This window comes from Patagioenas fasciata, chromosome 22 (assembly GCF_037038585.1).
Source record: "Patagioenas fasciata isolate bPatFas1 chromosome 22, bPatFas1.hap1, whole genome shotgun sequence".
NCBI lineage: Eukaryota > Metazoa > Chordata > Aves > Columbiformes > Columbidae > Patagioenas > Patagioenas fasciata.
Genome location: NC_092541.1, coordinates 7,989,006 through 8,002,056, shown reverse-complemented (window position 1 = coordinate 8,002,056; position 13,051 = coordinate 7,989,006). Strand labels below are relative to the sequence as shown.

Below are 13,051 nucleotides of genomic sequence, written 5' to 3'. Positions count from 1 at the left end.
GCAGAGGAAACGGCCTCAAGTTGCGCCAGGGGAGGCTGAGGTTGGATCTGGGAACAATTTCTTCCCCAAAGGGCTGTGGGGCATTGGAACAGGCTGCCCAGGGCAGTGCTGGAGTCACCATCCCTGGAGGGCTGGACAGACGGACATGAGGTTCTCAGGACATGGGGCAGTACTGGGTTAACGGTTGGACTTGATGATACGAGGGTCTCTTCCAACCAAAATGACCCTATGATGCTCTGAAAGGAACATTGCGTGCATGCCTGTCATCATTTTTTTAATCTTTCTTTGGATTTTCTTTCTGGGAGAACACATTCCTGCACGTGTGTTCTCTGGAGGGCTGGAGGGAATAGAATTCAAACTGATTCTGAGGTTGCATTCCAGTACCTTTCATATTCCAGTAACTAGGGCTGTTGAAATGAGAGGGGGATGTACCAGAGGGGGATTTTGTCTGTTCTTCAGGAGTTCAGAGACGTTCTTTGCATTTTTTGGTGCTTTTTCTTGATCATTTGACTTGATTATCCTAGTATTTCAAATGGCTACCTGAGGATTTCTGATCAAAAGAAAAACAAGAATAAATGGTCAGCACGAAATCGTAAGATCTGAAACAGAAAACATTACTGTGCACACATTTTCCTATGGGGATAGAAGAAAAGCTATAATGTACTCCAGCAGCCGTTTGAAATGCTGAGAAACACTCCAGTGACACCTAAATAGATCCCCCGTTTTCACTGTAATACTCCAGCTCTGAGTGGAGCCAGCAGAACATGGAGATCCAGTAACACCTCACCAGACCGTGCTGAGTTCCCAATAAAACCTCCTGAACTCATTACAACATCCACTTCCCATCCAGCATTTTTGTCAGTCTGTAAGGCACAGGAGCACACAAACCACTTCCACTGTCACCTCAGCTGAGAAACGCTCGACAAAGTGGGTGCAAGATCGCAGTGGCCAAGCAACACGATCACAGACACGGGCAAGACCTCACGTGTAAGCAAATGAAGAGCTCAGTGTAATACACAGCCAGCTGCACACCCGCTGTTCCTCGCTTACAGCAGCTGCGAGAGCTGAAAGCGTTTTATTGTTACTGTTTTCAACCCATCGCTGGGTTGGGGTTGTTTGTTTGTTTGTTTTTCCCGAGGTTGAGCTGTACTAAACAACTCGGCTGACCTGGCAGCGAACTGTGCTTGTGCTCCAGCTCGTGCTGCGGGTTCTTCTGCAAAGCAGCAAACAGCAGAAGCCCAATTCAGCCCCGTGTTCCACAGCTGAGCAGCTCTGAACCCCCTGGTGTTCATGGATGTTTGAATACAATTCGGTGAGCAGTGCCTCAGCGCAGTCTCTCAGCTTAGAGAAGGGAGAGTGGGAAAACAGGCTAAAGAAGAGTTCCTATTGTTTCAGCATTAAACAAATACAGATGGCTGATCAAAAGAGACGAGAGAGTTTCCCAAGTTGTGAGATGCATTTGTTGAGTGCGATAAGAACCCATCCAATTATTTACTCTCATTAAAATGAATCCAGAACACAACTTCTGGTGCATTAAGCACGATGCACGCACAGTGCATCACAGGTCAGACACACCGGATGGAGCTTCCCCGTTCTGCAACATAAGGCCACAAATCAAATAGTCTGGAGAAGTAAATAATTCGGGAAGAACTGCTTGTCTCAGAGGATCACAGGCAGAGGCCCCGGAAAGATTCTCCAGAGAGAGGACTCATTTCTGCAGTGCGCTACTATAATCTGGCAAATGCCATTTGCGAGCATGTAGGTCTTCTATAAAAACACAGCATCAAAGCAATGCAAGAAAATATGAAGTCCACGTACTCTTGGATTTGCAATACGTGCTCCTCCCGTGACCCAGGCCATTAACACACTTCTTGATCCTCCCCCCGCTATCCAGTGCTGCTCTACTGCTCTAATGGAGCCCAACTTGCACTGTGCTAACAGGCCTCGCTGCTGCACGGAGGATCACCCTTCTGTGCACTGGAGAGAGTTTGGGCCACCAAGAGACAGAAAACTGCAGCCGTTCAATGTTGCTGCCACGCCAGAGACGGAACCTGACACACCAAGCGATGCCCACAGGGCTCAACTGGATTGTTCCACCGCGCCGGCTTCCGACCAAAAGCTGCCCTGTCCACACGCCGTGCAACGACGTGATTGGTTACAGCACGTGCTACCCAGTAACGTGATTGGCTGCATGCGCTGTCCACGCGCTCTGCACGCGCCTGTCGGCGATTGCTCATTGGCTGGTCCCTTCTTACAGGATTCCTTTTGTCTCTTTGGTCTCCGGCTTCACCTTCCGGCCGGGCTGGCGACGACCCCATCCCCCCGGGGGGCTTTGCCACTGCATCTCCCCCTCTTTCATTCAACAGAATGTTCACAACACGCCGTACTGTGCTTTGAAGACCATGCGAAACACAGGGTAAGAATATTAAAGCTAATTCAGTTACAGTTAACAAGAACAGACCTGTTCTCAACATTCCTTTCAACCAAACACAGCATCCATCCCAAAAAACCCACCATCTTCTGTTATTTTCATGTTCTGCATTCTCTTATCTTTTTATGTAGAGATTCTGAAAGGTCTTTGAAGTTCAAAGAGCACATCCCATCGAACTTCACAACCGTGGCCATGGCCAATAACAAACCATTAATCGCTGCTCTGTTTTGCAAAGCTCAGCACCGGCTGCATCCGCTGCTGAAAGCGACCACACGGCTGAGGGTCAGGGCCCTCACCACTGCAATCGGTCTCTTCTTTGCTGGCCAGCCAAGGCCTCACCCACTGTGCTGAATCCACCCGTTGCTATGGTTACCTGTCCAAACACAAGCACATCCCCTTCCCCAGGTGATCAGTGACACAGGACCTTCCCACTGCTGTGTTATCGGATCAAACACACGGACCTTAGGTACTTCTTCGGAAAGATCTTTGACATTGTTGACACGGTGCATAACAACAGGTTCCGCTTCAGTCTCACTTTTAGGATTAAGACAGTTCAGCACATACGATGCCTTCACCAAAACCTCCTCTGGACCCACACCAGTTCCCCTTGTCTGTTCAGAACGGGCAAAAGGCTTTTCAAGGTGCGTGTGCACGCTCAGTAACTGCCTGGCCAGCAGAGCTATGAGGGACTCCGAACGGGGGTGGCACCTTCCACGGGACGAGGAAGGTTGCAGGAGTGTCAGAGCGGTATGCGGGGCCATTATCTGTTTGATCTGGGTAGGAACTCCCATGACAGCAAAGGCTTGCAATCAGTGACGCTTTCCCGCTTTTGCGTTCGCTGAGGTCAAAGCTGTAGCCACAACAGTCCTGAACAGCTGTCTATGGACACACCAATGTACTTTTGTCGGCCAAACGCTGCAAATTCAGTAATATCAGTTTGCCATGACTGACCTGGCTGCGAGCCCCGAGGATTCGCTCCCTTTCGTTGCAGAGGCGCCATGCGGGCACAGGCAGGACAACTGCGGTAATGGATCCAGCTTGTTCCTTGGGAAGTGCAAACTGCTTTGGGAGCGATGCTGACGATCGATGGAAGAACTCGTGAGCTTGTCTGGCTTGTTCAACAGGAGGTAAAGGACTTGGTGGTGCAGGATCTGGGGGTGCAGGTTTTCGGGTGAGGAATTTGGGGTGCAGGGTGCTGAAGAAGGATCTGGGGTGCAATATTTGGGCTTTAAGGGTTATGGGGGGCAGGATCTGGAAGTGCAGAGTTTGGGGACAGGACCTGGGGGTGCAGCGTTTGGGGTTACAGGTTTTGGGGGTGCGGGGTCAAGGGAATTATTTGAGGTGCAGGGCTATGAGAGTGCAGGATGTGTGCAGAGTTTGGGGTGCTGGGTATGGGGCAGCAGGATCTGGGGGTGCAGGTGTTGGGGGATCATTCTTTTGGGGGCAGGATCTGGGGCTGCAGGGTTTATGGGTTCAGGATTTGGAGGTGTAGAGTTTTGGGGAACGGGGTTTTGGGGGTGCAAGGTGTAGGGTATGGAGTGCAGGAACTGGGGGTGCCTGATTTGGGGGATCAGGGTTTGGGGATGCAGTGTTTTGAAGTGCAGGGTTTGGAGGGAGGAGGTTTTGGGAGTACAAGATTTGGTGGTGCAGGTTTTGGGGTGCAGTGGTAAAGGGGTGGAAGATTAGAGGTGGAGGATTTGGGGGTGTAGGGTTTGGGGGTGCAGGGTTTCAGGGTTCAGGATTTGCGAGGGCAGGATTAGGGGGTGCAAGATTTTGGCTTTAGGGTTTAGGGTTGCAGAGTTTGGTACGGTCGAAATTGGGGGTGCGGGATATTGTGTTGTAGGGTTTTGGGGTGAAGGGTTAATAGGGATGCAGAATCTCAGGTGCAAGATCTGGGTTTCAGAGTTTGGGGGTACAGGATTTTAGGGTGCAGGATTTGGGCATGAATGCTTTTAGGGTGCAAGGGGTGCAAGATTTGAGGGTGCAAGGTTTGGGTGTCCAAGATTTAGGGGAGCAGGATTTCCTTTGCATTCTTTGTGAGGCGTTTCAGTGTGCTTTAACCTTTTTAACGGATATGAGTTTACAGAGGCATTCAGATTGTATCTTGCTTATTAAAGCGGCTGTTAATTTTTGTTGTGATGGGGTAGACTTGAATGGATCTGACTCAAAGCAGATTTTTCGGCCTCTGTTTCCATGGCTGCACTTTTAGGCCCACGTTTTTTGGCCTAAAACTTTAGGCCTACATTTTTAGGCTTACATTTTATAAGCCTACATTTTTAGGCCTGATTTTTCAGGCCTACGTTTTTAGGACGTGAGGTCCGAACTCCGACAGCGGTGACTCTTCAGATGATTTAACTGTTCCTGGGGTTGGTTGTTCTGAGACCCAAGTTTAGATCCCATTTCCTGGACACGGAGGGATTCCTCGGTTTACGTGTTTGCTTTGATAGTAAAGACATTGGAGCATGAGCTTGGAATTTGTTCCCATCCGGGCAGAGTCTCATTCTCAGTGTTTGACTGTTCCTTCCGCTGGGCTGAGGGCGGATAGAGCAGGTATTCGTAGGCCCCAAATCTGAGGTGTTTGCACACTAAAGAAAAAGATCAAATAAACGTGAAAGAACGAAGTGACAGATCAATGAGTGTGTGGAATCTCAGCAAGTTTTCAAGTGTCATAAATATTTCCTAAAATATTGCAGTGCTTTCAATGTCACTTTAAAGCACTTAAAGCAGTTTCTGGCATCAGAGTTTATGTATAAGAATGAATTTCCGCATTCCTGAGGCAATCAGAACCTAAGGTTTTGGTGTTCAGGTTTTAGAATCTGGTTTCACTGCTTTCTGTTGGGTCCGGATGCTTCATTTAAGTTCTGATCACCTTTATTTCTCCTTCTAGAAGTCAGCAGGAGCCAGTGAGCGGAACATCTAAAGCCGTATGTAAAAACATTATCTCACCCTTTCTCCTACACACCACGCTGGATTTTAACCAACGCAGCCTTGTATGAGTTTCCCAAGCATTGACATAATGTATTTTCCAGTAAATGTTGTAAATATTGGCCTCAGCAAGGTAGAAAGTGAGTCACGCCGCTGTTGTGAGGACACTGCTGTGCAGCTCCGCGATTCCTTGTCGTGCCTTAAATACTTGGGGATTTGTTCCTAAAACCGTGTAATTGCAGCGATTTTGTTGGGGCCCCTCTGAGTGCAAAAATGTCTGTAATAGATTGCCATGAATTTAAATATCGTTGCTACAGAGCTATGAATTTACCTTTGGGAAAGGGGTGGTGTTTTTCTTCAGGTTTGCAAACACTCATTGTGCTGCTCCAATATTATATAAATGAGAAACACAAGGAAACACTTGACTGGTAAATGGTCTGGATCTGGATTTGCTGCTCAGGTCGAATACTCTGTGTCTGTTACGTGGTTTATATATTTTGTCTTTATTTTAATGTAAATTGCATTTATTCTATTCCAACTAATTCGGATGGGTTTTTATTTCTTGAAAACAGTTATTTTTCTCTTTTTTTCTTTTTACTGGCAAGTGTAGCAACACAAACGCCGTGTTCACAAATACAGTTTATTTGGCTTTTTTTCCATGCTTCTGTGTGGGGGATTGGACTCGATGATCTTTTGAGGTCCCTTCCGATCCCAAACATGCTGTGATACTGTGATGCATTTCAAAGCAGAACTCAGTGTGGTAGGAATAAATGGCTGGAAAGCTCGCCCGTGATTGTGGAACAGTAAGGCGACGCCATCTGAATTCGTCACAGCTGTTTTGTGCTGCTGTCCCACTGTTTCTTGAATGTACCATTGAATACGTGTTTAATTCTTTGTGAACAGATCGATGACTCTCCTGCGCCTCTTTCTCTGGCACAGCTTATTAAGGTATTACAATAGAATGTAAGGTATATATTCTTGCCAAATAGGAAGAAAACACTGTTTTTAATAGTGTTTTTGAATCTTACACGGTGACCTATAGAGCTGGACAAGTCTTGTAGTTGAACAATATTGGATTTAATATTGGATAATTTAGCGTCTTTATTTTACCTTTAAAATGTGTGTATATTTGGATACTGTCCTGTGATCTCCCAGCCCCAACACCACGTTGCAGAATCGCTCATCTTCAAGATGCAAAGAAGCGGCACTTCAGAAGCTGTTTTTACTGGTTTTCTTATGTTTCGTTACTTTTGTGCTGGAAACTAACACAATTCTCACAGAATAATTCAATTACGGACGTTTCAGGGGGGGTTGCAACAGCCAGAGCAGAAGCGTTTCTGTAACACGGACGATTGCACAGTGATGTCTGAGTTTCCAGGCTGGAGTTCACTTCCGAGAAATCTCTTCCCACTGGGAACTTCTTCCCTCTCTCGCTGCAGAAATCAAATCACGTACATTCAGGAAAAAAATAGCTTGGGAGGCAATCCTTTCCTTTTCAAAGGAAATCTAAATCTGAATTCGAAATGTGTCCTTGGCTCTGGAATCTCATGTGGAATTTTATGCTAAAATGGGAAAAACTGTCCAAGTGTGTGTCACACATTTCAGCTTTTGAGGAAATTTAAGTGTTTCAGAAAATGCAGGACAATACCGTAAAGCTGAGTGCAGACTGGCTCAGCATGGAGGCAACGCGTTGCAGAAAGTTTTCTGCTTTGTGATTCTGATGAAGTAAATGCCATATTTGAATTACAGTCTATTCCTAGTCATGTTTTGTGGGGTTTGGATGTGTTATGTAACTGTTTGGGTTCTATTAGTCAAGTATCTCTCAAGTTTTCTGTAAATGTTACTGGAGATGGTTTCATAGATTTTGATCTGGATTCAACATTGAGAAAAATAACGTGTATATGAAAGAACAATTTAATAAAAAATTGAACGTAGCTGGTTGATTTGTGGACAAAATCCTATAAATGCACATAAAAACAAAACCAGGAGTGGTTGATCTGAACGACCTTGACTGTCCAAATAATTTCCATCTTTCTCAATGAAATGGACAGCGGAGATCTATCTTCTCCTTCAAATTACCTAGCGCTTAAAAATACTGGATAATGCAGATTTTTCTACACGTAGCTCAGAAGAAAATGGGATTAGTTACAGAGGTACAAACAGAGCCGAAAGTTTTGAGTTCCAAGCACGTAACGTGTCTGTCACCCGTTAATTCCCCGTTGAACAGACGGCCAACCTGGCTGAAGCCAACGCTTCTGAAGAAGACAAAATAAAAGCCATGATGATCCAGTCCTGCTGGCAATACAATCCAGCCACGTGAGTGCTGCTCATGTCAGATCTCCTCTCTGAAGATGATGGAAAACTTGTCGAGGCATTTCCTTTGGCAAGGGTGACGCTTCTTTCTTTTTTTTCCCCAAAACACTTGTAGTTACATGAAGACCCCTCCGCCATCGTACACTTGTTTCCGCTGCGGAAAACCCGGCCACTACATAAAGAACTGCCCGACAAAAGGGGTAAGACTGGGGGGGGCTTCTGCTGAAGCTTTTTAAAAATCTTTTCATTTTCAATTTTAATATTATCGTATTCCCTTTTAATATTATCGTAGGAAGAATTGTTTCTCTTGGGGCGAAATGCAGAGGTTGTGCAGCAAAGCTGCAAAGCCCTTCGAAATACAAGGCAACCTGGAATTCTAGATGTACTGTTTTCTTTTTTCTAGGTCACAGACAATAGATGTGGCTGTAGATCATCCTCTGTGATCCTTTATGCCTCTTGATCCATTTCAGTATTACTGGCAGTTTTTCCATTTTGAACTCTTTTCAATGACATTTTGCAGTGTTTAGGATTCCGTACAAACGGAGATGTTTCTGTTGACCCCACCTGTTGGATATTTGTGTGTTTTCATTCCACAAGTCTTTTGTTGAATATTCACGCAACCCTCACGCTTGGCAAAAGGAGAGGATTAAAAGCTTTTGCTAGTTAAAATGGTCATTGAAATGTCGTTTGAAGCGTGGGTCTCCAGGTGAGAGACGTCTGCATTTCTGTTCCTAACAGGACAAAACTTTTGAGCCCGTTCCCAGGATTAAAAAGAGCACAGGAATTCCCAGGAGTTTCCTGGTGGAGGTTGAAGATCCCAGCACCAGGGGCGCGATGCTGACAAACACCGGAAAATACGCAATACCGATAATTAACGCGTAAGTACGGGATTAATTGGACTGACCCGAAGGGCAACGAGAGGAGCCCCGTGAGAGTGTGAGAGCGGCAACGCCAGCAAGTTGTGCGGCACCTGTAGTGATGGGGGAAGAAGCGTTGTCACCGTCCCGTAACCTGGAAATTCCGTCTCTTATCTCCCTTTGACAAAATCCAAAGCTTGGAAAAGCTTTCCTTTGCCCATCTTATTGCCATCTTATTTTCCACCCCCCTCCAGGGAAGCTTATGCGAGAGGGAAGAAGGAAAAACCTCCATTTTTACCAGCGGAACCGCCCTCCTCCTCCTCAAACCAGGACCCTGTTCCCGAGGAGCTGTTGTGTCTCATTTGTAAAAACATAACGACCGATGCCGTCATTATTCCCTGCTGTGGAAACAGTTATTGCGATGAATGTAAGTGTTTGTTAATGCCAAGCATCACACCTGCTCTTCTGAAAGTAGAAATAGAAGAAAGAAATATCATGTAAAATATCAGAAAAGAAGTATAAGAAATAAATATAATCCGCATTCTTCTCCCTGAGAGGGTTGGTTCGAACCTCCAGAACTCAAACCGACCTACTCGTGGTTTTTGAGAGGTGTTTTATTCCTTGACCTTGAGGTTGGTGACTTCTTGCTGGATGAGAAGGTGGAAAAAAGACCAGGCAACACATCCAGACACAGCCTCGTCTAATGAGACCAATTAGCACACCAGGACACAGCCCCGTCCACATCTTCAAATGCTGCAAGAGCAGAATATCAAAACTCGGTAGCTATTTGCTGCATGAGAGAAACTTTTCACACTATTGAACATTTAGAGCTTCATGCTCTTCATTCCAGACCATATTTCATCATTAATCATCTAAGTGCTTTTATAATTGATTAGAACCCACAACATGTCCTTAGTTTGGCTAAAAATACTTGGGTGGCTCTAATTCTTCACAGGTATCAGGACAGCGTTACTGGAATCTGAGGAACATAAATGCCCAACGTGTCACCGGACGGATGTTTCTCCGGATGCTTTATTTGCCAACAAGTTCCTACGCCAGGTAACGCGGTGACTTTTACATGAGCTGTTTGTAAGAAAAGGCTGTGTGTAAAAAATATGGATTTACATCTCCTTAAGCAAGGCTGAATTGCTTAAGGCTGAATTTCCTGTTCAGACCCATTATCTGTTGTTCCAGAAGGTACAACTCTAAATTTAGGGACAGTCTGGCCAGTTCAGGTCACAGTTTTGTTTAGTGTGATTGTTTCACATTCAAATTCGGTGTTAGCACGAAGGACTTCAAATACCAAAGTATTCAATAAAGGATGGAACACCAATCCTTAACGTCCATGTTTAATGTGACACGTTCCTATCTCTGGATGTTGATTTATTTCAGCTTTGATGGCATTTGCAGGAGCGCACAAGTGATTTGACTCCGCAGAGGCTTTTGTGTGGAGATCTGGTGAAGTTTCTGGAATATATTCTGTAACGTCACCTTTCTGTAAATGGTTTCTCTGCCTCTAGGCTGTGAACAACTTCAGAAATGGAACTGTCTACACAGAAAGGGTCCGTAAGCAGCTCTGGCAGCAGCCGCCGCCACTGGTGACACCTCCTGCTGCTCCGGTGACAAACGCGGAACTTCCCAGCTCTTCCTCTCTGCCCATCCGCAGTTTGTCAGCAGAGAAGGTGAGGTTTACTGCAATATACACCATGAGTTTTGGATTTCAGTAGGGCTTCTTTTCCATGTGTTTGCATTTATTCCCCAGGACTATCAGGTTCCTGCTCCGGCACAAGCGGCTTTACCACATCTCCTGGGCCCCCAAGGACAACCAACCCCCCCAACCGGTAACTATAACCTTAGAAATTCTTTAAAAACCTTCTCTTCAGATAAACTGAAAGGGATTTTTTCTCTCTCCTCTCCCCACTCCAAAAGATCCGCCAATGAGAGCCAGGGCAATGTGCTCAGCAGGTGACAAACCAGCCTGGGAGCTGTGAGTATCGTACAGAAATCTTGGGCCTTGAGGTGATTCCGGTGCCCCTGGGGCCGCCATTTTGAGCCCTGAGGTGTGGGGCCCAAAACTGACACCAGGATTCAAGGTGTGGCCTCTTCTTGTATTGACCATGCTTTGGTTTTTTGGTGTCTTTTCGTAATGAAGTTCAAACTGTAATTGTAATAAAGGTCAAACTTATTTTAACAGGGAGGAGGTGAAGTCGAAACCTGATGAGTTTACAAATTATTTTGTTGAGGAATTGATGGACTATGAAAGGAGTCCAAAGGAGCGTATGCGTTCATTTTCCAGGTAACTGCTTCATGTGTCCTTAATGGAGAAGCAGAGTGTCTGGAAGAAGCCGGGGGAGTTCCACTCCACGTCTGTGTCACTGGGTGGATTGGGTGGCTCCCGGGTTTGCAGTGACAGGAGTTTCCTGCGCGGGTCACAGCTCAAATTGGGTCAGAGAAACTGTCCTCATTTCATTTCTTGTTTCTCTCACGTGGCTACCCAGAGAGATTTTACCCTGGACTGCAGACTGGTGGCTTCCACTGGTCATTGTTGACATGGTTAAATTTTTCTTGGGAATTAAAAGGTCAGACTTGTTTGTAAAGAAATCTTCAATTGGTGAAGGACTTTGAGAGGAGGAATGATGGTGATGAACATACAGGGAATCATGTGAAATGATTCTTTAAAAAATGATAAAGGAAAAGCTTGTGGAGAAAAAACTCAGGGCAGGTGATGTTTCCTGTCCCCCAAAATCCCTTGGGCAGGAGTCTGAAGAGCTCTCTATTAGTCATGGTGCCAGGTTCTGTCCTCGAGAAATGGCATTGAGTCATATTTCCAGAGTTTAGAAGCTTTTAGAGATGATTTTATCAACATGTGGTCACTGTTCCTGGTCAGAGCTCCAAGTATGTGCAAGATTTTGCTAGGACACCTGGCTGGAAGTGTTGATTAAACAGTGTGGAGGACTAAATAGTGCACAGGATTAAATAGCATATAGGATTGCAGTACAAGTGCTTTGCGTCCCCTACAAATTGCCAAATAAGTCGTGAAGTTAAATAGACTAGACTGGCAGTTTAAAATCGAGCGTGACTGTCCTCAGGCTAAATCACGTTTTCTTGCTATTTGATCCTGCACTGTAGCCCTTGGGACTTGCTCTCTGGAGGGGGAAAAAAAAACAACTAAACCAAATCTGAGAGGAAAAAAACTGGGGAGAGTGACTGCTTTGAAATAATGTAATTATTCTTCTGTGTTGTGCTTTTTTAAGGTCCAAGTCTCCCTGTAGTGCTTTGCCTTACCCTAGAAGTTCGTACACCCGCTGCAAGTCGCGATCAGGCTCTTCCTGCACTCGCTCCAACTCTCGATCACGGAGTCGTTCCCGCTCCCGTTCCCACTCGCCATTGCCATCGTCTCCAAGAAAAGGCAAAGGGAAGAGCTGTAACGATCGTTCTAGGTCAACGTGGCGTGGTGATCACCACTCATGGTCAAGGTCTCCAGTATTTAGAGGCCAGTCTGGCACTCAAAGGACAACACCTCAAGGGGAAGGACAAAGGGAGTATTTTAACAGACACACAGCGGTTCCACGATATGGTATGAAAGCTGCCTATGGCCGATCGGTTGAATTCCAGGATCCATTTGAAAAGGAAAGATACAGAGAATGGGAAAGGAACTATGGAGAATGGTCTGGAAAGTCTGGCAAGGGCTGTGCTGCTGGTGCTCAGCCTGGACTTCCACCGAACAGAGAGAACTTTTTTCTAGAGAGGTTTGATCCACCTGAGAGCAGACGAGAGATTTTGCCTTACGCTTGGGGACATAGGGAGAATTATCCTGGTGGGCACAGCCATGAAAATCATTGTATAGCTGGAGATCACCCTGAAAAACCTTCTGGAAGAGAGCACCATGGCATGGAAAATCCAACAAACTCAAAAGAGAAAGAGACGAAAAACCCACTGGGAGATGACAGAGCAGATAAACAGAGATTCCAAGGGAAGAGAAGAAGAGAGGGTGAGAATGAAGGTTTTCCCAACGCTGAGCTGTTTGAAGATGCAAAAAAACCCAAGAGAGCCAGGTAGAGCAGAAGATGTTCAAACGAACATCAGAAGCTTCGATTCTGTATTATTGTAGTGGTTTGGTTATAGTCCATCACTATTCGTTGATTCTGATTTGGGGATTTGCTCCAATTAGATGGCACTTTGACAGTGGTGTTTAATTCAACTTTGACTGAGTTTGTAATGGCTTTAATCTTAGTAACACAAGTCACGTTTTCTTCTTTACAGTTAATGAAAATATAAAGATACTTTTTTCAAACAATAAACTACTGATGATAGAAAGAAACCTGGTTTGGTATGTTTGTAATTAGATGTCTTGCATATTGAAAGCCACGTCAGGTCACTGGAAATTAACAATACAGCAGACAGTTCCCTTGGACAGTTGTTTTCTTTCTCACCTTTGATGCATCAAAAAGCACAAGAAATGAAATAAAAGAAAAAAAATCTGGGAAGGTAAAAATAAAGAGAGGCAGCAGTTGTTAAAGATATA

At 45.4% G+C, this 13,051-nt stretch overlaps 1 protein-coding gene across 1 annotated transcript; it reads left to right on the top strand.

Moving 5' to 3' along the window:
- Nucleotides 1-3,429: 3,429 nt before the first annotated feature.
- LOC136111748 (E3 ubiquitin-protein ligase RBBP6-like) lies at nt 3,430-12,801 on the top strand. Its single transcript, XM_071818121.1, is given in 13 exon segments — nt 3,430-3,455; nt 5,319-5,355; nt 6,260-6,304; nt 7,584-7,672; nt 7,785-7,869; nt 8,408-8,547; nt 8,781-8,953; nt 9,482-9,585; nt 10,047-10,208; nt 10,289-10,367; nt 10,702-10,822; nt 11,781-12,567; nt 12,569-12,801. Coding segments are annotated over 13 exon segments (1,917 nt in total). The 3' UTR covers nt 12,638-12,801.
- The last annotated feature ends 250 nt before the right edge of the window (nt 12,802-13,051 follow it).